Source organism: Python bivittatus, unplaced genomic scaffold (assembly GCF_059951505.1).
Source record: "Python bivittatus isolate LINGU-HERP-01145 unplaced genomic scaffold, Pbiv_v1 ctg000980_np1212, whole genome shotgun sequence".
NCBI classification, from domain to species: Eukaryota; Metazoa; Chordata; class Lepidosauria; order Squamata; family Pythonidae; genus Python; species Python bivittatus.
In genome coordinates, this window is record NW_028277125.1 from 55846907 (window position 1) to 55871853 (window position 24947).

The following is a 24947-nucleotide window of genomic DNA, read 5'->3' on the forward strand; positions in this document are numbered from 1 at the left end:
TAAAAGGTCTTTCAAAAAGATTAATGGTACTTTGCTTGGATTTAAGATAAGGGCTTTAGCTGGTTGGAAAAGCAGGGCCCTGGCTAGACCCTTGAGGCATTCATCTTTACAGCCACTTGGAAGATTTGTAAAAGCGTCTGCATAACCTCAAGCAAGCGCATTGCGACATTTTTTTTAAAAAAATCCTGTCAATTTTATAGGTTTAATATGTGGAAGTTGTATTGGGAGTAATGTTTATATAGTGATTCATCTTCATTATCATTTTTAAGAGGCAAACTTTTTTAATCAAATAAGTTTTCTATGAGGCAAAAATCATTCATATTGAAGTTCAAAGATAATCATTTCAGAAATCTTGCTCTAGCAGCTTAAAGAGCATAACACAAATTTCCTATCCATTATTTTTCACAAAGAAAAGCTATATGGCTATCAAGAATACCTGGTGACAATTTTTAAAATCTTCATCTTTTTCCAAAGAGTTTGAAGTTATTTATTTAAAAAAAGAGCCAATTATCATACTAAAGTTGTTTTGTGTCTCTGTGTGTGCCTGTGTGTGGAATAACAGGTTTCTATATAAAATATTCATACTATTCACTTTTGTTCTTTAATTAAATGAAAACAGATGTTTTCTAAAGTAAAGCGGAACCATTACTGAAGTACTTAAAGTGCTAAAGTCTTTAATTTTTATATCAGTTTGGTCTACAATTCCTGATTGTCTTTACTCAAGCTCAACATTAATGTCAAGCAAGTTACCTAGGAGACGAAAGAGATCAAAGAGACAAAACCCCCTCAAATGTCTGATTAATCAAGCCTGCAAACAGCTTATTTCTTTTAGCCTGCATGCAAGTATGAAAATGAGATTCAGGGAGCCGTACATTGTGCAGATTTGTTCATTCTTATCAGAACAAAGCCAGCGGCAGCTTATTTCATGGATCATTGGCACTGTCATCAGTGCTACACAGAACGGGTGACAGCTCCTCATTTTAAGGCTTGAACAAAATTAGCAAAAAGTCGGCACAAATTAGCCTCTCATCTTTTTAGTAATATGACATTATTCATTTACTTTTTATCCAATTTTTAATTTTTTCCTTGTCAGCTATCCCTCTCTAGTGTTCCTTGAGCAGCATCATAAAGCCCTTTTTTAAAAAAGCTATGAAACAGATGAAGTTCAAATGGTAAATAAAGTTGAGGCAGAGAGAAAATACATTATCTCATTCAACCGCATAGATACTTACTAAAACTTCCAGAAAACATTACAAAATTCTTGATATGTTTGGTGAAAATGTTTAGAGGTGAGTAGAGGTCATTTATGAGTTGCGTGGTCCTTGAAATCCACTAGAAATGCTCTTCTGGAATCACTATTTATGTGCCAACCAAATTAGGCCACTGTATGGAAGCTAACTATCACGGTAAAGTAAAAGCCATGAAGCTCATTCCTTTTCGAAATTTGTGTACGATCCTGGCTTACTTCCAGGGGTAATACAAGGCTATTTTGCTTAGGCTGGTCTTTAGTCACTAAAACCAATCCTTCTCTTTTGAACGGTGTATAACTTTTACTTTGTAAAATTGTGGCTGGGCTTATAAATATTTGTATTTTACATTTTGGTTACCTCCTTGGGCCTCTAGGTTGGTGGTATCAAATTTTAAAAAAGCAACAGACAGACAGAGAAACAGCCAGGCAGTCAGAGATAAAGATTTATTTCAAAGACCTATTGTAAAATACACATTCTAGGATAAGAATAATTCGATGGAACATTCAAAGCTAAATTCAAAAATGTAATATAAGATCTGTTCTATAAAAGACTAAACCCAAAGGGGTTTTAGCAGAACATCTCTATTTTAACAGGTCCTGAAGCATCCTGTGGTCTATCAGAGAAACCAAACAGCCTTTTAATACTGTATTACAGTTTCTCATCAAATATGAATCTAGTTATTTCAGATTCAGCCTGTGGCAATGATTTTCCTCTTTTATGTTATGGAATGTTATCCACTGCTGATGTATATTAAATATATAAAGCAAACAAGAATCTCAGCTGATTTTGAAGAGAAAATGATAATCTGCCAATTGTTTGTTCAACTTCAAAATACTCCACTCTTTGTTGAGTTCTATTGCTATATACTATATTAAAATATAATCTGATGAATATTTATATTAAAATATCAATAGATAATACCATCCTCATGTTTTAGTTTTGCTTTTTACTGAAATATTTAAATGCAAGTAAATTCTTCCATTCATAAAAAAAAAACATTAAAAATTAACCATAAGCTGTTAGATGTTTTACAGTTCCCTTGTAAGAAAGGGTGCTTTTAAAAAAAGAACTGTAGTACTGTTTTCAGCAATTTCTTTATCTCTGTTCTTCTAAGTAAGAAAGCTTATTAACAAGCTTTGAACTTAAAATCACATTTACAATAATGTGCCATCAACAGTTTTATAAGCTAATTAGAAAAAAAGATTAATTAATGACTGGCTGCTAATAAAATGGCAATCATGAAGAAAGAAACCAAGGGTGCTAAGCTTCAACTACCACCAATTAAGAGCTAATTACAAACAAATTATATATGTGTTTTGCTGTGGGCTTTAATTTACTAAAATGGTTTTAATTAAAAGAGAAAACATGCTGATTAATTGAACTGCAGAAAAAATCTACAGTATAAACTGTGCTTTGTCTCTTTAATTAGACTTGTAACATTTGAATTTTTTAAAGGTTTGTTAAAAAGATATACATAATTAAGAGAGCATATGAATATAATCCTAGGTGATAACCCATGTCATATAGTAAAGGTTAAGGGAAAACACCCCTGATGAAGAGAAACTGAGAAACACCTTCAATTAAGAAGATAGAATAATTAACAATACAGTGCAGTATTTCTAATTCTTCCCACAGTATAATAAATAATTTGAAAGTTATATATAGTTCTTTGTTATTCATTTTTTAAAATGTTTGAACAGCTACAATAATATACATTTTCTGTTTTTTAAAAAATGACTCGATTCATTCTTAAAAATAAAATAAACTCTCTCTATACTATATCAACTGTTTCACTTCAAGCATTATTTTTTGCTGAAATTGTGGGATATAAATTAAATAAATAATTCTATACTAAATTATGTGCCACAAAATTCTTTTACATAAGCACTTCAGATAGAGTGTATAATATATAGGAGTATAACTCATTAGCTTTCTATGGGCTTGTAGCTGCGAATTATCATATTGTGCTCCACATATTAAAGAAAGACTGCCATGGAATCTGATTAATTCTTTTAAAGCGGGACACAGTTTAAATTTTGATAGGATACTTTAATAGAACATAAATGGTAATGACATTGGTATATACTTATTTATATATCAACAGGATGAGTAAAAATCAACAGAAAGAATGAAAAAAATAGGAAAAGATGATGGAATACACAAATCAGTTTGAATTATTTCAAACAAAGATAAAGAGCATATAGCTATTCAATAAAATTATAACTTTGAAACCATTCATACAAAATGCCAAAAAGTACTGAGCTGACATTAATAACAGTTTTGATAATATTATTTGTATTTGGAGAATAACAACTGAGGTAATTTAGGATGCAATTCTATATTCACTTGCTTAAGAGTAAGTCCTGGTATACTCAATATGATTTACTTCTGAGTAGACATGCAAAGAATTATCCAAACAAGTTTCTTAACATGAATAAAATCAAATAAGCATTGTTCTTTTTCTCTCTTCGAGTTAACAGTATTTATTTTTTAACCAAAATAAAATAAAGCAAAAAAACTACAGTACAAGTTACTGTATTAATGTCATCTCATAAGCTAACTGAATGGCTTAATGGAGATCTGCGAGTCTTGTTTTCATTTCTTTTATCCCTTAACTTTTAAGACATCCATAGCAGCAACTAGTTATTAGGGCTGTATAAAGCTTTGAATGGGTTATTTGATTCTAGGAAGCTTCAGTCAAACCACCTCATTGAAGGAGATTCACAAACTGAAGTGGGTAGCTGCTTTAAAGCAACAAACTGAATTGGATGGCTCTAAAGCTCTTCAGAGATTCCACAGCTTTTCTGCTGCTTTTGGGATTTTTGCAAACATATTACAACTTCAGTTCCATATATGAAGAATGGAGAATACCTTGAGGGATGTTTGAGTGTTGTGATAGGCTCTCTAGCATTAATATGAACAGCCAGTGAATAAGATTTATCACTGCATTAAACTCTACACCTATTAGAGCTCTTTTGGAGTAGCAAGGCTAACACATTTTGGGCTTCATTCACTTTCTCAGCTCTCAGCTTCTTTAATGTAGCTAGCTAGCCATAAGCCCTGACTTTGCTCTCTCTTGTGCTAATGGAATGTTACATTTCCATGCTGGTCCTGCAAATACAATTAGGACTTTAATTCAGTTGTCAGCATTCTAAATATTGGCTCAAGGCTGATCTTACTTTTAAATTCTACATGATGGAAGAGATGTAAGTCTTGATAATGAATGAATGGCTGCCAGGTTGACATTTACAGGCATAGGCTCAAACCTTTACTGCTTTAAAAGTAGAGGTAAGATGGCAAGGCTACATATGTTCTTTCTCTGTGCCAGTCTCTTTGTCACACTGTATCTCATCATGTCATCCTACTTGTGCTGCTTCTCCCAATACAGCAGTGTTTCTCAACCTTGGCAACTTTAAGATGTGTGGACTTCAACTCCCAGAATTCTCTAGGCAGCATTCTGGTGATGAGGTTATTTCCAGGAAGGGCCAAACTTGCCAACCAGCTACACCAACCCTCCTGACATCTCAAAAAGCCCAGTGATCATCTTTACTACATCTATAATTCTTCCTTCCTGGAAGAAGTCAAACTTTGCCAATGTGCCCTGCCCAGCCTGGAACAAAGCCAAGGCCAGTGAAAGTGAATCATTCCCAGAAGAGACCAGCTTTTCAACCAGCTAAGCCAGCACTTCTGGCAGAGCTTACCATACACCTATGCTAACTCTCCCACTACTTCAGAAAATCCTGTAATCAGAAGAAGTCTGTGTCATGTAAAAAAAGCAAATGACATTTGAAGTTTCCAGTTAAAGTCTGTGTGTGTGTGTATAAATAAAAAATTAAATCTTGAAACAATTCATACTGAACTATGTTGCTATCAAATCTTAAATCACAAACTTGAATTCTTCCTACATCACTGGCAGTGCTCTGATCTCACTATGGTAAATTTCATAAGGAGTTAGGGATGAAAAATTGCCATAACACTCCCAGGAACACAATAAGGCAAAGTTGATTTGGATTCAATCCAAATCAAGTTCAAATTAAATGTGTGTCATGACTGGTGTGGGTCTTCCGGGCTGTGTGGCCGTGTTCTGGAAGTTTTGTTTCCTAACGTTTCGCCAGCACCTGTGACCGGCATCTTCAGAGTGCAGGAGCACAGACAGGAGCAGTTCTGTCTGTGCAGGAGAGAACTGCTCCTGTCTGTGCTCCTGCACTCTGAAGATGCCGGTCTCAGGTGCTGGCGAAACGTTAGGAAACAAAACTTCCAGAACACGGCCACACAGCCCAGAAGACCCACACCAGCCATCCTATGCCAGCCGTGAAAGCCTTCGACAATACACTGTGTGTCATGACTATTCATCTGGTCCTAAGAACATGTATTTTCACTAATTTGAGAACATCCTCTGATTTCCATCAAACCACACCACTGTAATTCTCCCATCCTATCCCTGCTTCCTTATTTATTTATTTCTTAGGTTTCTAGTTCATCTTTTGTACAGGAGCTCAAGGTGACATATAAAGGGCCCCCTCCTCTTATCTTTCTCCACAATAAGCCTATGAAATAGTTGGGCTGAGAGTTTAACTGGTATGGAAGTGAGCTTCTATACCTGGAGAGGAAAGTAGAACCTGAGTCTTTCTGGGACCAGTCCAACACTTTAATCACTACATCACACTCTCTTGAGAACATCCCAATATTTAATTGTGGCTTTTAGAAGTGCCAGAGAGGTTGTGAAAACATAGATCAGTTTATGTTCGCTTAAACCTATTCTATTATTATTATTATTATTATTATTATTATTATAATACAAGGGGGCATCTATGCTGGGGATTATTATTGTTGGTCGCACAGTCAACCAGATGTTTCGACTGTATTTGGCATTTTTATCCAACTATCGAGTTTTTCCCAAGAAACTGGGATAGGCAGATGTGGTTGTTTGATGGTGTTAAAGGTATCACAGGATGTAAGCTGTTCCAAGTAAAGCTGCCTTTTGCAACTGACTGATGGTGAGTTTGTCAATGCCAGTGGTGTTGAAGTGGTGCTCCAGATGTTTTGGGATTGCCCTAAGATGCCTATGATTATTGGTACTATCTTTGCTTTCTTTTGCATTAGTCGTTCTATTTTTATTATTATTATTATTATTATTATTATTATTATTATTACTACTACTACTACTACTACTACTATTTCCCGCCTTTAATATAAAATTCAGGGCAGAGAACATATCTAATACTCTTGCTCCTATTTTCCTGTGCGGTAGGTTGGGCTAAGAGAGAGTAACTGGACCAAAATCACTCAGCTGGCTTTCATGCCTAAGGAAGGCATGGAACTCACAGTCTTCTGATTTCTAGGCCAGCACCTTAACTGCTACACCAAACTGGCTCTCTTTGTAATTATAAAAATTACAAATATTTCACAAAAAATTACTCATAAAAGTTATCAAGTCACTACTTCTCTGAAGCAGGCTTAAAAATATCTTGGATCTCAACATTTAATAGATATTTTCTATATTTTGTGATCTGTATGAGTTTAAGAAAACATTTTACAATGCAGAGATTAATAGAACTTTGGTAACATTACAAGTATGGGCTGCATTCATTTACAGATTTCACAATGGAAAGGAATATTTTATGTCAGTCTCTGGTGAATTGGTGGAAAGTGTAACTAATGCTGTAAGAACTAATCTTAAAAGGAAAAATCAAGAACAATTTTAAACTGAAGCTTTGTTTCATGAATCTTTTATAATCTTATGAGAACATCAGACTTCCAGTGAGGACATGAAGAGCTAGACGTCCTTGAAGGAGCAGGGATGGCATTATGGTGAAGATTAGCGGCCAGGGATGGATCCTGGCCAGCAAAATCTCTCCAGAGCAAGGAGAAAGGGTGGGATTGCCTACATGTACTCCAAACTGCTGCTCCTCGAGAGTAGACCACAGGAACCAATGTTTTTGCGATTGGCTGGTGAGTGGAGTGGCCGGGAGTCTATGGCTTCCATCTATGCCCACAATCATAATGTAGCCTAAATAGACACAAAGCTCAACCAAGCCTCATTTCTTAACCACTTTTGGAATTACTTTTTTACTGCTTTTCAAACCTTCAGAACAGCAAGTTTGATGGCATTCACTGGGTGAGTTTCCTTCAATCCTCAATGAAAGTAATTTTAAGTGCAACTTTAAGAATTTAGCAGTTTTTTGGGAATAAACAGCAAAAGGGGGATTACAGAGTTATAAATGGACTAAAAGTCTAGATGGACTTGAAATGGGATTTTGAAATTAATTAAATGAATCCTTCCCATACGAAAACAGCTCATGTTCTGAATTCTGGAAAAAAAAAAACATGATAGAATGGGACTTTGAAGGTTGGACACTAGAGGGAGCTAAAAGGAAGTAATGATTACAATTAAGGAGAAGAACACCAATTTCACTTGTTAAGGTAGAATGGAACAAAATACCTTAACATTGAATGTACTGAAGGATACATGAGAACAATGGACTCAGAAGTTAATTTTAAGAATGTCTGCCATCATAGATAGACTGTATGTGAATGATGTCATGGAACAAGTTCTACTTGGATAAGACTGAAATAGATTTGAACATGGATTTAAAAATGACAGGTTAAAAGAACGATCTGGAAAAAGATGAAATACTGGATATACAAATGAAACCGGCTGATATTTTAATAAGTAAAAGGACATACAACCAACCAACCAGGAGAGTGACCTCGATAATTTCTGTATATTGGATTTACCTGTTAAGATTTTGGAAGACTTGGTGAGAAGGGACAAAGAAAAAAAGAAAAGAAATCAAGTTCTAGTTTATCTGAAGGGATTAAAGATCAAAATTGTTAAAATGGAAGGAATATAAAGTTGGTCTATTTGATCAAGGTTAAAATATTGTTATTTCTATAACCCTTAATGTACTTTTGCTGACCAGGATTGAATGATGAGGTTTTAAGGATTTGCCTATAGATAAGAGAGGTGATATGGGATGAAGAGATTGTTTGATGTATTTTAAGAGAAAGTGATAAGTTCTTAAAATTGTTTATACTTGTTGAGACAAAGGGGGAAATTACTTTTTATTTCTTTTGGTTTTTTTTGTTATAGTCTTATTTTTTATTTCTTCTCTAGTCTTTCTTTTATATTATTCTTCTTTTCTTTCTTTTCTCTTCTCTGCACTTTTTTTTCCTTTCTATTCCTTTATTTTTTTTGTAGTTTGTATTAGCTTTTATCTGTACAATTTCTATACTTAGCAACGTTATTTGAAAAAAAAAAATGTACTGAGAGCATCGTTGAATATGAAGACAGGCTAATCCAGTAAGTACTGTTATTATATACCAGGTTTTTCAAAAAGCTTTTGAAGAAGATATTCATCAAACAGACAACTATTACAATATCTTAAAATTCTATAAAGATACCAAGAAAATGAAAATACCAACAAATCTGACATGTATCTCACTACTTTGTGAGCATTATTGATTACTGGCAATTCAGACAGGTATAATAAAATACTGTAAAGTATCACCTATATAATAACTCAATGACAAAATATGTTTTTTATACAGAGTATCCTATACTAGTCTACCAATCTGCATCTTAGGAAGGAATTAAAATAAAATAATTCTCATTATGCCCGAAACCTCAGAGAAAAGTTCACACTTGTTAAAAAAAAACAAAAAACCCGAAGCCTGGTGAATATTCATTTCTTAATACTATTGTATCAAAATAACAGTAACAATCCAAACATGATTGTCAGCCATATCAAAATCTAACTGCACCAAGTGCAGCATGGTAAAATAAAGTTACTCATGTTTCAGTCTACTGTTTCTCTTTGGATTGTGTGTATTATTTACAATTTCTTCAATTCCAAGGCAATCTGATTCCATAGAAATTGGTTCTCACTGTGACATAATGATAGTACACTGACAGCTGTATTTTGGCATTCTTTAGCTCTTCAGGGCATGTTTTCATAGCTTCTCTTAGCCATCTCTTTATTTTTGGCCTCATTTCCCCTTTAAATACTCATGCTGCTCTATCTGTTTTACAGGCTTATAAATGTTATACATCAAAATTAGTTTCACTTATTAAGGGAGGAAACATTTTAAAGCATTCTGGAATCCATGCCTCAAAGCAAAGGCTTTATCAGCAGGTTCCTGTTCCTGGTTTCTTGAAAAAGGAAAATATTAGTGACCAAAACTGTACCTGATCTCTACAGAATACTTACCTACTAAACACTCATTCATCAGATTCAAAAAATTAATTGTATCAACAAATTCATATTTTTATTTAAATTGAAAATACATAAAAGCATTAGTGGTACTTAATAAGTTGTAATCAACCTTTATGGTTTTTTTTTAGGTTGGAATTTGGTCTCCTAAAGAATATGAAAATAAAAAGAGGACAGAAATCTGCGAACAATCTTATGTAATTGTGATGGAATGGAATTATGAAGGCCAAGCTCAGGCAGATAAACATTTTCTTAGCTCGCCAGAACCGCGTGGGAGGAACAAGAGGATGAGACTGGCACCTCCCTGAGGAATTCACACTGTTGTGGCTAGAGGACATTGGGAACTGGGGTTTTAGTTTGGGAAGGATTGATGTCAGGCCTAGCCCAAGGAACTCCAAGAGACAATGCCAATTCAATCCAGCTATGTTTATTAGCTACAACCTCTAGCAAGAATCTTCCCAGACTAAAACCCCAGTTCCCAAAGTCCTCCAGCCACAACAGTGTGAATTCCTCAGAGAGGTGCCAGTCTCATCCTCTTGTTCCTCCCATGCGGTTCTGGCGAGCTAAGAAAATGGTTATCTGCCTGAGCTTGGCCTTCATAATTTCATTCCATCACAGTAATATTAAGGCCACTAATTACATTTCTGAGTATTGGGAATTTCAAACATAAGAAGAAGGAAACATATTCTTGTTACATGACTGCATCTCAGATAGGGGATTCTAGTAGAGAACAGTTAGTAAGTTTACTTGTTATCTATTCATCCTATCCCTAAAAGACACAAAATAAATGTGTCTCAAATCCTAATTGTAAAAAAAAATAGTCATAAAAATAATTTGACCTGAGTTAATGACAGCAACTGGGGGCAGAATTGCCATCGCTAAGTGATGCGGTCATAAAGCACAGTGTCACATGACTGCACCACCTAGCAATAGCAATGCCAGCAGTCCCAGTTGCCATTGTTAAGCGAGGACCTCATGTGACCGTAACTTTCGACTTCTTGCCGACTTCCCCATTGACTTTGCTTGTGGAAAGTTGGCAGAGAAAGTCGCAAATCACGATCACATGACTGCAGGGACGCTGCAACGGCCAGAATGCCGAGGACCAGTTGTAACTACCACTTATTCTGTGCTGTCATAAGTTTGAACAGTCGCTGAATGAGTGGTCATTAAATGGGGACCACCTGTATTATTTATATGAAAGTTGATGATTAATTAGAAAGAAAGCTAGAAATAAATTTAATATCAAACTTTTTTCCCCAACACATTGGCTGCCAAGTTCACCTTAAACTAGTCAATCCCAAATGTCATCTTTGACTGTTTCTCCTCATCAGATCTGACAGGCTGTCCTAAATCTAGGCCAAATATGTAGTTCTTCACATCTTCAATCCAATTCAGTACTCATAGCTCAGTGCATATTAGTCCCGGGCTATTAAGATATCTTTTTATCTTCCACCTTGGCACTTTTTCATATTCATTACTGGTTTATACAGTCTCTCAATTCAGATATAATTCTAAATCACTGCAACATTACAGGAACAAATCTCTTGAACCCTGAGTGTGAGTATTCTCTTTTGGGGGAGGTAATGTAAATTCTAATTTACTAAAACAGTAATATAGTTTCAATAAACTCTAATGTAAAATACAGTTACTGAAAAAATAATATAGATTTAATAAACTATACATCAACTACAGTATAGTTTAGATGCAACAACAAAATCTCTTAAAGTTACGGTAATTTATTTATAGGCTATGACAGCAGATTGTAAAGATTTCTTAATGTGGTGAACATTCAGAATTAATTCAGTGAAGCCTTATTGTTTTGCATCATTATGGAACTTTATAATCATCCTAAGATGATACACTAAAAAACTTTGCCACTTGCCACTGCTCAATATATATATTGTCCTTTCCCTAATTTTACACTGGCAGTCCCATAATATTCAGCATATTCAAAGCTAGCATGAAGTAGTGTCCAGAAGTCTTTATTAGAAGCAGTAGAACAAGTTGAAATATCCATATAGCCCTTACATCTGTTGAATCCAAGTATTGAGTTAGAATCTGTCTCTTGTATTCTGGCATGTTACGGGCCTCTGTTTTATATATTAATTTCATGCTCACACACCACAAATGGGTTCAGAATGAAGCAATTCAACAACAGAGTTTATCCACAGAATTTCCCAAATAACTCCTGCATTTCCCAAACGATTTAACTTGAAAATTGTTCCATAAAATAAGTAATTGAAAACTGTGTATAATGTTTCTTACCATATTAAAAACATAACAAAACTGTAACTTACCTCTCGGGTAGCTAATCTATCACTTAATTCCTCAGCTTGAGAAATATTACCTTCAGCTAAACATTTGTCTATGCTGCTTTCAAGGCCAGACTAGAAAACATAACAAAACAAAGAGTAAAAATCAGTGTTCTTCCTAGAATACCAACTGAATAATATAAAAATGTCCTAAAGTAAAGCTATCAACTCCAAAATAATATTAAACTTCACACCTGTAACTTTCATATGTAACAAATTCATATATAGCAGAATGATTTTTAAAGTAGTTTAGGAAATTATGACTGAGTAGAGCTCAACCTCTGATAACTTCAAAGGCAGATCCATATAGTTTTCTTGTCAAAAAATTGAAGTATATTGCAATTGCCTTCTTTTGGATATTTTTGTCAACTTTCCAGCTTACTGAGCACACCTGGGATGTCTTCCATCCAGGTAGTAAGCAGGTCTGACCATAGGTTGGTTTTGATTTCAACTTTGAGTATCCTGTGGTACTGTTAAATAGTTGCAGAACTGTTGTATGAGAACAACCCTTTATATTACTTTCACCTTACTTTTTGAATAAATTCTGCACTTAAAAATGTCAATGAACATTTTTATGTTATACCAATCATAATAATGTTTCACCTCAATAGCTGATTCATCCATTTCTTTCCTGAACATATTTATTTTTATTTATTTATTCAATTTACATAGCCGCCCATCTCAAACCAGTAACTCTGGGCAGCTAACAACAATAAAAACATCAACATTAAAAACAGTACAAAAATAAATATAATATAAATACAGCTGAGAGATCTAAAAACCGTTGGTATCAACACAACCATGAAACAGGACCCTTCACAACCCTGGGTGCAAAGCCAGGTCTTCAAGGCCTTCCAAAAAGCCAAATGAGTCGAGGCCATCCTAATCTCAGGAGAAAGGATGTTCTACAGGGTAGCCACCAAAGCAGAAAAGGCACGTCTGCTGGTAGCAATGGAGGCAAATATGTGTAGCTCAGGGTTGAACTGTGGAGTCCTTGGGGTTCTCTGAGGTTGCAAGAAAAGAACCAAGCTCAGAGAACCCCAAGGACTCCACGTCTGCTGGTCCCCACCAGCCGACATTACTTGGCTAATGGAACCCGGAGCATGCCCAACTTGCCAGACTGGATTGGACGTACTTCTCTCAAGATCCTCGTTGCTGCAAGTTGCAGCATTGGAATGGATATTGCTGCTCCAGGTGTAACCTTCAGTGCCTTAAAACCAGCAAAAGAGGGGCTATGCCATTTTTTCCAGTAGTTTGCAGCTGTAGATAAATTCGGGAAATTTCTTGGAGCTAGATTGATGATGGCTGGGTGTCGAATTGCACTGGCAAACTTGAACATGGACCCTGTCTTCTTCTTCACTATGGAAACAGCTGCTTCAAATTTTGGTATCTCAGCAACAACTTGCCTCATAGCAATTGTTCCATCCATGCACTGCTTGAGGTACGCTTCTACACTGAAACATATAGTCATTTGTGCTTTGTTGGCTACAAGTTTCATTTGGTCTATTAGCTCTTTAGCAGGTGATTCTGCTTCAAGTTCAATAAGATTGAGTACCAAATGACCAATCCATGGCTTTGAGTTGATCCAGTCAATAGCATGTCCAGCATTGTATAGTGTAATAGGCATTGCATTTGCTGGTAGTTTTCTTTTGAAGTGAGACCATTAGTGTTTCAAAATGTTTGTGGACTTGAGCACTATTGATTCTGATTTTATCGCTGGATCCAATGGCTAGTCCAATAAAAAGGTCACAGCAACGGCAAAGGAGTAAGGTGAGCTCTGTGGCAGTTAGTCCTGCGTCAGCTTTGTTTTGGGTTGATTTCTTGTGCAGTGTACTTGTTCCTTTTGGTCTCCCCTCCTTTGGTGTTAAAAGCCCTGAAGTCTCTGAAACACCAACAGTTTTAAATGCTGAGTGTAATCCATTGAAAATAAGGCACAGAAAGACAAGGCTTGCAGTGACAGGATGGAATTTGTCATGCCACGCTGGATCAAGTAAATCCTTGGCATTTTTTTTTTATATCTTCCTCCTTTCCAATCCCAGGGCCTGCTTCTGTGGTTTCATCAGGGAACTGATAACTATTCCCTGTTAAGTAGCTACCAAACACGGCTTTGGGCTCCCCTTCGTCCATGTCTGTTTCATCCTCATTGTTGTCGGTCTGCTTGTTTCTGGCATTTTGTTTGGTCTATATGTATCAAGTTACATGAAAAGTCCAAATTACTATTGTATCTTTGCAATTCTCAGTTCTTATATTCATCAAGGAAATGATTTCTGACATGCTACCCCTAATCTATTTAACTATATTATTGAATTCAAGCCTGTAAATAGTCAGATGTAGAAGGATACACTTTAAATGTCTAAAATCAAGCATTAAGAACAAGGTTTAATAATTCAATAATAAATCCTAAATTGTCTTAACTTGTACAAATTAACAACTACTACTTAACGTAATAATGTCACAGATTTTTATCTCTGAAACTCTAGTTTATCTTTACTGAATTTGTAATATAGCTGAAGAACAGAAAAAAGAAATACAACACTGAATATAAGTTTATTAGAATTATACATTTCAATGACTAGATTTAAGTAATCAATATAACCCTTATAATAAGTGGTACCTGAATCATCTTATTTTCCTTTTTTTCTCCCCACATTCTTTCCTTTTACCAATATTTTTTTAAGGCTGTGAGCTTGAAAGTGGAGATTTTTCTTTTCTTTTTTACTGATTTATTAAAACAAATTGAGAGTCTTTCCAATTTGTGTGTGAAAATAAAAACTTTAAATGAATACATGCATTCATTACATTTATATACACGCTTCTATAACTGGCCATGGAACAAGGTTCACTGGTAGATTGTACTCCCCTTTTTAGACCAAAACAAGAGCACAAGTTCAACCTGGTCCTATTCACTGATCAAGACAAGGACCTTATTTCTCCCATTCTTGTTTTACTCTGGCCACACCAATCAGCACATGACTAATGGCTGCTGGGTTACAGGGTTCTGTATGTCTGTGTGTGGGCGTGCATATGTATTCACTGCAATGAAATGTAGGCCAGCTTGAGAATCTTTGAATTACAAAGTGAAATACAAGCTTAAAATGAATTTTAAAAAATCTAGCAAGTCACCTTTGGAGTGGTTTCCTTGCTTGCAAGTGGTTTAAACCTATCATTGATTCCAAAATATTGAGTGAGCTCTTTTAAGTGGCTTTCCTTTGTGGATTGTTGGCTACAAGGAAAGGAAAAAAGAACAAATAGTTGGACAAGGTCCCATCACAAGAAAATAATCATATTTTTAAATATGTAACATATGCAATATAATATTAAAATTAATAATTCTATTGCAGACTTATCTAAAAGAAATACATATTTAAATCTAAAAGGACATATTTTATAGACACTGTATTTTCTTCTATCTGGCAACAGTTATACAATTCAATTTTATTTACATTTGTATCTTTGATATAAAAGAATATACCTACTTTATGAAAACAAAGCCGTACATGTCTATCCTTTAGCAGGTGGGCAGACATTTTTTTCAAATAATATTTCTTGATAGGATCACTTCTGTATAAAAATTCACTACTGTGAAGAAGAGCTGAACATTTTGACTATGCAAAATGAGTTTTAAATAATCATGTCATGTTTTCAAATACCTTTCAGTTATTTCTTCACTGTTTTTCTTTTTCATTTCACCTAAAAAAAAAAAATCAAACCCTAAAATTTAGTATGAACAATTTCTTATGAATAAAAAGTTTTACGACTTAATTCAGTCAATTGCTGATGTAGTATTCAGCATGATGTCCCCCCCCCCCCACTTCCATAGCCACAAACACAAATACGTACTGACACATACCTAACTTTAGAGGGAATTAAAGGCCTATATGCTCTGTATAATAATATAGTATGCTAAGTAGTGCATGTGGGCATTAAGTTACAGTGGGAGAGGGATCCCCTTTAGCTGTAACAGGCAACTGAGAAGTGCACTTATTTTTAATTATTTTTCTGATGGCTGAAGATTTCAAGACAGCGATGGAATGATAAAACCAGAGGTGGGTTTTGTTTTGTTTTGGAGGTTTAGGACTGAATTGTAGGATTAATTTAATTATACAATGCCTTTGCACCTATAGCCAAATCATTTATAGAAAGATAATTTCTACTGCTTTAGTTAATCAAGCCTCCTTATAAGACTTACTTAAGATGGGCAGCCATATAAATTTGTAGAATGAATAAATAAATAAAACACCCCAGTCAAAAGAATACGTAACTGGGGGGGGGGGGGGATGAAGTAAACCCTTTAGACTCATTAAAGGGTAAGAGCACTGTCACAGAACAGGTCACTAACCACTAAAGATATATAAAGATATGTTCAATCATAATTTCTCTCTCCAACTTTCCTCTGTAAGTATTGTGGGAATATTACCAAAAGATAGTATTATTCCAACACAGAATAATCATGACAGAGACAAATCAGCTTAGTAAGACAGTTTCTGGTACAAAGATTCAGAGACTAATTTGCATGCAAATCTAAAATATATAAATGGGTGTAGACCTGAGCTGCATAGCCCACTGTGGCCTAGAACTTCTGAGTTCAAGTCATCTGCCAACCTCAGCCTCTAGAATAACTGGATTGCAGGTTCATATCACTGCACCCAACTAAACCAAATGTTAAATCAAAAGCCACAACTGAAGAGGCATTGTTTAAATTTTGTATGGTCTAACCATTAAAATACAGAAGAGAATGTCTGAGATATAATTAACAGTGAAAAAAACCAAAATTTAGAATTAAATCCTAGACATTGACATTTTGTTCTCCTACAGAATACTTCCACTATAGAATTAAGAACACCACATGTAACACCACATGCAAAAAGTATTACATAAATGAACAAAAATGCAAAAACCTATTTCAGGCACGTGAATATTTTCTGTGATGAATGATCTCTCTCGCCTTATCAAAAAGGGCTTTGAAAAAGTCCTCATAAATTCCATTATGATTTTGCCTACAGCAAGTAGGCTGCTGTTTTAGAAAAAATGCCAAAGCCTCTTTGTGCACCTGGAATTAGGCAAATGTTTATATGGATACGGATTACAGTAAATGTTTTATTCTACTGGTTAACAACCAAATAACAGAAAATCAATAAGGTGATCATAAAATTACCCAATCCTTACACTGAATTATTTAGGAACTTTATTATAGTGTTCCCTGCAATTTAATAATTGGAAACAAACCTTTTCGGGAATGCTTTCTCTTTCGTCGCTTAACTGTCTGACATTTTTCTTGATTTTTCATCTCAAGGTTTTTCTTTTGTAGGTTCTGAAATTTCTGTTGAAAGAGAAAACTGATTTTTTTTTTTGGCTTTATTATAGTAAATTGAGTAGCATAAAAAAACAACCTATTTTAACTTTTCCACAATACCAAAAAAAAGTACAATATTCAAAACACAGCAGTTAGTGAAGATGCTTACATATCCACTGTACATGTGCAACTCAGCTCAGCTCATACATTCATGGATTATCTTGATATAAGTACATGATACTTTCATTTTTTTTTATGTAGGAAAGTTTTACTTACTTACTTACTTACTTACTTATTTATTTATTCAATTTATATAGCTGCCCATCTTAGACCAGTGACTCTGGGTGGCTATATAAAATGAATGAATGAATGAATGAATGAATGAATGAATGAATGAATGAATAAATGAATGAATGAAGTTCTGTAGACATTGACTTCAAAACTCTACATAAAGGCTGAGATCCAAAAAGTTTAATATATGTAAGCATGCCCAATGGGACTTTATTTTCTTCTTTAAAAAAACATAACATCACTAAGGATTATGATTATGCAACACTTCAGAACATATGGGAACATAAACGCAGCATCTTCTATAATAATTAAAACAGCCACATCTGCTTTCAGAGTTATGCACCCTACTGAACATGCCATACAACTTGCCACTTTTGAAATTCCTTTTATATGTAATCAGTGACTTTGACACTACTCTAAGAGTTGCTGAACTTAATGTAGCTCTAAAAGAGCTACATCTCTTTCAGGCTCATGTACAAGCAAGCAAGCAAGCAAGCAAATAAATAAATAAATAAAATGATGGGCTGTAAAAAAGCATTTCTCCTAAATTATTCTCAAAACATGCAAGCCCTAACAAACAAGTGTGAAATCCATTTAATGAATATAGTAAGGAATCATTCATGAGTGAGTTAAGAATTCCATAACATTTACTACACACACACACATACATACACATAAACATGGCAACAGAAGTCAAAATCAACCTTAAAAAATCTAAAAGAGATCCAAGAGTACTCTGGTATATAAGCACTTCAGTGATTATATATTTGTTGAAAAGGAATTCATCACAACTTCCTCCAGTCTTATTTAAAATAGAAGTTTATTAAAAAAATGTTATTAAAACAATATTTTTCTCTATAACAGAAAAGCTTAAAAATACAGACGATATTCTATTCAAAATATATTTAATTTACTCTTGCCAGAAGGATTATGTGCCTAGATATCAACAACAGGAATAACTAATCTACACTTCAATTTCAATGAAATACAGAGTTGTAAACAAACCTACATTCCACATATCTAAGGAAATTCCAGGAGGGCATGCCAGACATTCCTGTTCTTCTGCAGAAGGAAGTTGGTTTTCAGCTATATTTTTTTCCTCATGATCACTAGTCTGTTTGCCTAGGAATTCCTTTTCTTCTCTTTTTTCATTTAAGATAAGATTGGGAAGGGACACAGTTTCATCATCATCTGAACTTATGGCAACATCAGCTTCATTCACACCAGGAGGTAGTAGACCACTCCACATCTCTAGAAATGAAAGATCAAATACTCACTATCATCATGAAGGAATCTTCAGCAAAATTATTAAAAATATCTCTAGGGCATCTTTACCAGTGATAAAACCAGGGCAAGAATTCCTGATGCACTGCAGTCCTTAACTATTTGTTCATTTGTATCAGTTAATTCAGGTTCATTTGCTTCTCTTTAAGATCCAAGGAAATTGAATATGAACATAAATTAGCCATACAAGAAATGAGAAAAATACAGAACTGCAAAAATAGCAATGCTTCATTTAAATAGCTTAAAAGACTTATTAGAACTAATGTCCAATAACCTACAATTTATTAAAAAAAATACCAATGTGCATAAGTAAATTAACTACTGATAATAGTACATAAGCATTTGTTTTTACTGTTGTTCTGGCAGTTTTAGCAGCAAATATTTTGAATCATATACAATTTTTAAAAAAGAGAAGGTACAAAGAAAATGTAAAATCATATGTATTTGTAATAATCTGAATAAATGTATAGCATATTCGCTATGATTCTTTAACTAGAGTACACACAGTGCAATAATACAAGATTTCCTATCCAAGCTCAATTTCTGTGAATAGTAAAATTATTACACTATAATAGCAAACACTTTAGCTTAGAAAAAGATAAAGCAATACAATAAAAGAAATCTAAAGAATAAGAAAAAAATAGCGGCATGACATCCATTTAAAGCAGAAAAGTATCTGAAAAGAGAAATTAATTAAATGTTAAACATTTGCTCATATTGCCAGAAGTCTTTAACAGTTTCTTGGAAGAAGATGACTAATCTCCAATTCCTTGGCACTACCACTAAAATCTCCTATTCCTGAGAAGGAAAAAGTTCTCAAGTTAGGATTGCCTGATATTTTACTACATATATACATACAAAAAGGATTCTAAAGCAGGAAACAAAAAGCATTGGTATTTTACCAATCTTTAATATTGTTAAAAGAAATTGTAGTTTTTTATTCTACTCCTCATACTGCATGATTTAATTTTACTACTATGCCTATAGTATTTTATTTTGGACTGGAAATCACCCATGAAGCTTGGTGGTAGTATAGAAATGTTTTTATACATAAGTAAGTTTTCTTAAGGTGGGCTGTTTTCTTTACATTTATAAAAGTAGCAATTACATATTTTCCTAGACTTATTCATCATTCACCAATTTTTCAAACAAAACATATTCTGCAGTTGTTCTAGATGTCCCTCTTCAACTTTTGTGTGCATATGTATACATGTGGTACACAAAAAGATGGAAGAAGCAGACAAAAATAAAGAATGGAAAATGTCATCTCAACAACCTTGTATGGATCCATACATTTCCATGTATGGCCATCTTAGTCTCAGTCTGTTTCAGTTATAACTCTGAATGGTATGGCACTCTATGAAAAAAATCTGTGGCTATCCTTCTGGACTTACAGCTATTGTTCTCTGGGCAGGCACAGGATATGGCCAGGTAGGCCTATATCCAGCTTCAGCAGGTGTTCCAGTTGTAGCCATATCTTGGTTGAGAGCTCCCGGTGACAGTAACCTGTGCCTCATCACCATGAAGCCAGACTACTCCAGTGGGCTCTACACAGCACAACCTTTAAAGACTACTCAAAAACATCTGGTGCAAAATACTGGTGGAAGATGGCCACCTCACTCATGTTATACCAATATTGCAGAAACTGCACTGATTGCTGGTAAGTTTTGGAGTACAATTCAATGTGTTGGTTCAGACCATTAAAGCTCAACTTGGCTTGGTTCGTAGGTTCCATCAGAACCACCTTCACCAGGAAAAACTGTTCTGTCCACTGCATTTACTCAGCAGGGACAGTTATCTGGTGAAATTGAAGGGAGTGTTTTTCAGTTATGGAACCTGCTTCATGAAATAGCATCTCCCTCTCTCTGACACTGGACTGGCACATATTTTAACATCAATTTGCAAAACAATAAAAACTAATCTGTTCTACATGGCCTTGGATATTTAAGGCTACCTATGTTGATGGTACTTATAGATGATATTTTTACTGAACTTTTTGGTTTTATGAATTATCAACATTTTATTTATTTTATATTGCCCTATTTTGCTATTGTAAACTGTTATGAGCTGTACAAATTGGTGATATGTAAATACAATAAATAAACAAGTACCATACCCCACTCCCTAAGATTCTATGTAGTTCCCTTTGGGTCGCTCACCCATCCCTCATTTTTGCAGTAATGTTTTTCTGTTTGCTTATTTCTGTATTTTGTTTTTTTTATTAGTCCCTCCAAAATAGAACACTCTACCCAATCTTTGTTACTGTTATAAATGTTTCTGTTACATGTTTTATTTTAGAAAATCTCAAATTCTAGTAATTTTTAATAAAATAAGATTATGGTGCAGTCCAGTAGTTGTAGATAGACTAGAGGTCTCCTGATAAGAGGCTGGATGGTCACCTGTCAGGGATGCTTCAGTGGATCCTGCACTGAGCAGGAGGTAGTATTAGATGAGCTCTAAGGCCCTTTCCAACTTTATTCCATGATATGAAGCAACACATTATTGGTTTTACTTCTTGATGTCTGTCACTTCTGAATGAAATACATACATTTTAATTGTTAACCTGATTTTCTCATTTGTATAGCATTACTAAGAATATAGTTAAATACAACTGCTTTCCACTAAATAATTCACTAACAATATATATCAAATTATATATTGCTGAGCCTTAATAGTCCCTAACTCAAAAATGAGCCCACTTACAAATAGTGAAACAATAGAAAACAATTGCCTTTTATCATATTTATGTTTTCCCATTATTTGTTTTAATGTTAGAATCTCTGATACATTATAATTCAGGTACACAACTTGTATATACACTTATTCACACTTCATTTGAGAAAAATCAACACAGCTTACCAGTTTAGAAATCCAGGATGTTTCTAATCCTATAAATACACTGAATGAAGAACAATAGCTACAGATTATAGTAGGTGGCACAGACGTTATCTTATGAAGATTTCAGCAGCAAAAAACTAGCCAATCTGAGAATGAAATATAAAGATGCTTATCGTCCTTCATACAAGAATGTTATCCTTCTTGCCTCATGTCTCATTGTAAGGGCAAAACTAAACAGAGATAAAAATCCATATTCTTAATTCCAGCATTATTACACTCAGGTACAGAGCAGGTGTGTCATTCCATTTTTGGAGCAAACATGCTTGCATGGAGTAAGTATGGCTAATCCTCCTTTTCACTCATCAATCTGCAACATTAATTTCATGACATTACAATATTAGATCCCATCTGATGGAAATAATCAGCAGCAGTGAAATACCTTAATGTTTTCAAAGCAGAAAAGTAAACATGCTTATCACCACTCCTTTTTTATTTGCATACCACTCAGTCATTCACAGCAACAGGTCTTGGCCCCAGATTACAAAATAGCTACCATCAAGTGTATATTCTTTTATTATCATTTAGAAGTTATTTCTACTATTAATAAATCTTACACTATGATATATACCCCGTTTTATATATTGCACCAAATATTTATGGTGTTAATGGTTCAGCATCTGGATTGCATCTCCTTCTAGGTTTCACCTATGTCCATGTTATACTTTATTGTTATCCACTCCTTAAATCCTTCAAACAGGCTTAAAAGTTTCTCACCAACTTATCTATGCAAAACTTTCTGCAATAACTATGAAATAATGTTAGGAACCCTATGAGACAGTGGGAGCTGATGCCCAAATGTTCTCGTTCCTTTTAACACAAAAGCAGCCGAGCAGCCCAAAATCACCTCAACGAGCTCCAGCCAAACGCAGATTTTCCTTTTCCTACGGAGCGGTGACGGCTTTTGCTCGAACATCACTGATGGCCTTTGCATGGCCAAACCCACCAATGAATAAATAAAAGCAACTGAAAGCGGGGGTGAGAAGAGAAAACCCACGGGTTCTCCGGCACAAAGCATGCTTCAGAGTTGGGAAAGGAACGCCGCCACACTCGAGGGCGCTTCTTTCTGAGCAAATCGTCGGTCGGGCTCATCTTTCCCGAACTGCACACCTGGGTCTGCCAAAGAGACGGCTTTGATCGAAAATCTGTGAAAAGCCACAGCTTGCCTCAGCCAAACTGCCCAGGCAACTTACTCCCCTCATTCCCCCACCACAGAGCTACCCCAGTAACACTCAAATTGCCATCCCGACTTACCGCCGGATCTTGTTTACATTGCCGCCATCTTGGAGCTTCTCCCACAGCAGGCCTAACGGCACGAGCTCCGCCCCTCCACAGACCGGCATTGGCCAGCCTTTAGGCGCGGGCGTCTCTATAGCAACCGGTCGTTCTGCGTTTCCAGTCGAAAGGCCGCCTGTGGAAACTTCCGGGTTCTGCTGGCGGGAGGGTTGTCGGTGCGCGGAAGCAGCGCTTGAATTTGAGGGGAAAATTTAGACAGATCGAGAAGGGTTGAAAGCTTTCTTCCGCTGGACTGCTTTGAAAACGGTATAGGTAACCCCGTCTACCCCACAAAAATTAAATTAAAATAATATTCTGAGTGTAGTAAAAAATTCAGGTGTTGCCATGACCAAAGAAGTTCGGATAGCTGAATTTCTTTTGATTATGTTATTCAAGTCGTTTTCGACTCCTAGCGACAATTTAGATAGATTTTCTCCTTGACGATCTGTCCCTAACCTGGTGTTTCAGATCTTCCAATATTGGACCCATCTCTACTGTATCTGGGTCCATCCAGCTTGTGGCTTGTCATCCTCTTTTTCTCTTACCTTCCACCTTTTCCAGCATTAGAGCCTTTGCCAGAGAGCTAGGACTTAGCATAATGTCTCCAAAGTAGGATAATTTGAACCTGGTCATTTGTGCCTCTTATTTGTTCAATGATCCATCGGTTTGTTTTCCCAACACCAAAGTTCAAAGGCATCAATAGTCTTCCTATCCTGCTTCTTCAAAGTCCAACTTTCACTTCTGTGGAGTGCACAGGGAATCCATGGCTTGCACAATTCTGATCTTTGTAGGTATAGACACATCACTGCATTTTATATCTTTTCCAAGGCCTTCCTGGCTGCCCTACCTAGTGATCACTGAATTTTCAAATAAGGAATGACTCCACGGATTTCCTTCCCTTGTATTAACCATGATCTTGAAAGTGTTGTTTGTGCAACTTGAGAGGTGTGACAGACGTTTAAAAGGCAGTCCCTCCACAAGTGCACGGGGAATAGCTATACTACTGGAAGTAAACATTTCTGAGAGGAAAAATTGCTGCCTATTGATTTCGTTTGATTTAATAATCATTAGCTAAGGCAGAAACAAGCACACAGCAGGTTATTTGTGCCAAGAGTTAACACCCAAGGGGGTAATCCTCCCTTACCTACCACTTAGAGACTGATTTCTAGAAATAATAATACTATAAGAATTTAGGTATATTGGTTTGGGTTTTTCCCCAAGCCTAATGTAGTAGAGAAGCTTTCAGGACTTTGTTTCCTAATTAGAAGCTTCCTTTTGCTGCCAGAATAAACCAGTAGCCAGTTTATTTATATAAAATAATATTTTAAAATATATAAAAATAAAATAAAGCAGAACATTGCCAGGAAATGGAGAGCTGTTTGTATTTCTTTCTGCTTGGATGCCAAAATAATACGATTGACTCAAATATTATACATCTTGATTGAGGGGGGAGGCAAACTGCTTCAACTTAGCCAACAAAATGTTTGTAGATGACCATACTCATTAATACATATTGGGAAGTTATTTGCTCTTCAGGGCTACAGGTTTTTCCCCCATTCCTTATTTCAGGACATGTTAAACCATGAACCATGATTTACAAGTCACAATCCTTGGAATCATAGATCATCATGCTAAATCCAAATCAAACTAACTACATTGTGGCTTAACATGATGAGTCCGGTTGCAAAATTCCTTTTCAAAGAGTTATTTCTTGAAATAAGGGATTGTTAACAAAACGATTAAAACCTTGTGTTCCTTATTACAGAGAAGTTCAGTTCTGTTAGCTTTTTGTACGTGTGTCTTTGTTAGACTTACTCTTCTACTGTGTTCTTTTATTTGTTATTTAATATTAGGTAAGGCTGCAAAGGCAAGAATCATTGCATTTAGGAGTAAGAGGATCATTATAGTTGCTAGGCTGCCTCCATTTATTATAAACAATATCCACTGATTTCTGTAAATTAATCAAAAGTTTTGTATGCAAAGCTGAATATAAATGCCTTCCTAACTATAACCTCAGCACGTTAATCAAACAATCCATAAGAATACCTTCAAACTGATCTTGGTAATCAGCATGGTTCAGCCTGAATTGTCCTCCTCTCAAGCAGTAGGTTAAAACCCAAACATTCCTTGTGGA

General features: G+C 35.2%; 1 protein-coding gene across 4 annotated transcripts in view; it reads right to left on the reverse strand.

Moving 5' to 3' along the window:
• FAM204A (family with sequence similarity 204 member A) overlaps positions 1-22918 on the reverse strand; it is a 29311-nt gene extending 6393 nt beyond the window's left edge. Inside the window, exons 1-8 of one of the 4 annotated variants that reach the window (XM_025165884.2) lie at positions 22793-22850; positions 22536-22683; positions 21503-21627; positions 18369-18610; positions 17002-17095; positions 15426-15465; positions 14899-14998; positions 11761-11850 (exon numbers count right to left, since the gene is read on the reverse strand). In XM_025165884.2, the coding sequence (XP_025021652.1) occupies positions 11761-11850; positions 14899-14998; positions 15426-15465; positions 17002-17095; positions 18369-18608 (564 nt within the window). In that variant the 5' untranslated portion in view covers positions 18609-18610; positions 21503-21627; positions 22536-22683; positions 22793-22850. Of the gene's footprint in view, positions 1-11760; positions 11851-12910; positions 13526-14898; positions 14999-15425; positions 15466-17001; positions 17096-18368; positions 18611-21502; positions 21628-22535; positions 22684-22792 lie in introns of those variants that run through there. The other 3 variants (XM_007426940.4, XM_015887856.3, XM_025165883.2) reach the window with 3 other exon arrangements.
• Between the last annotated feature and the right edge of the window lie 2029 nt (positions 22919-24947).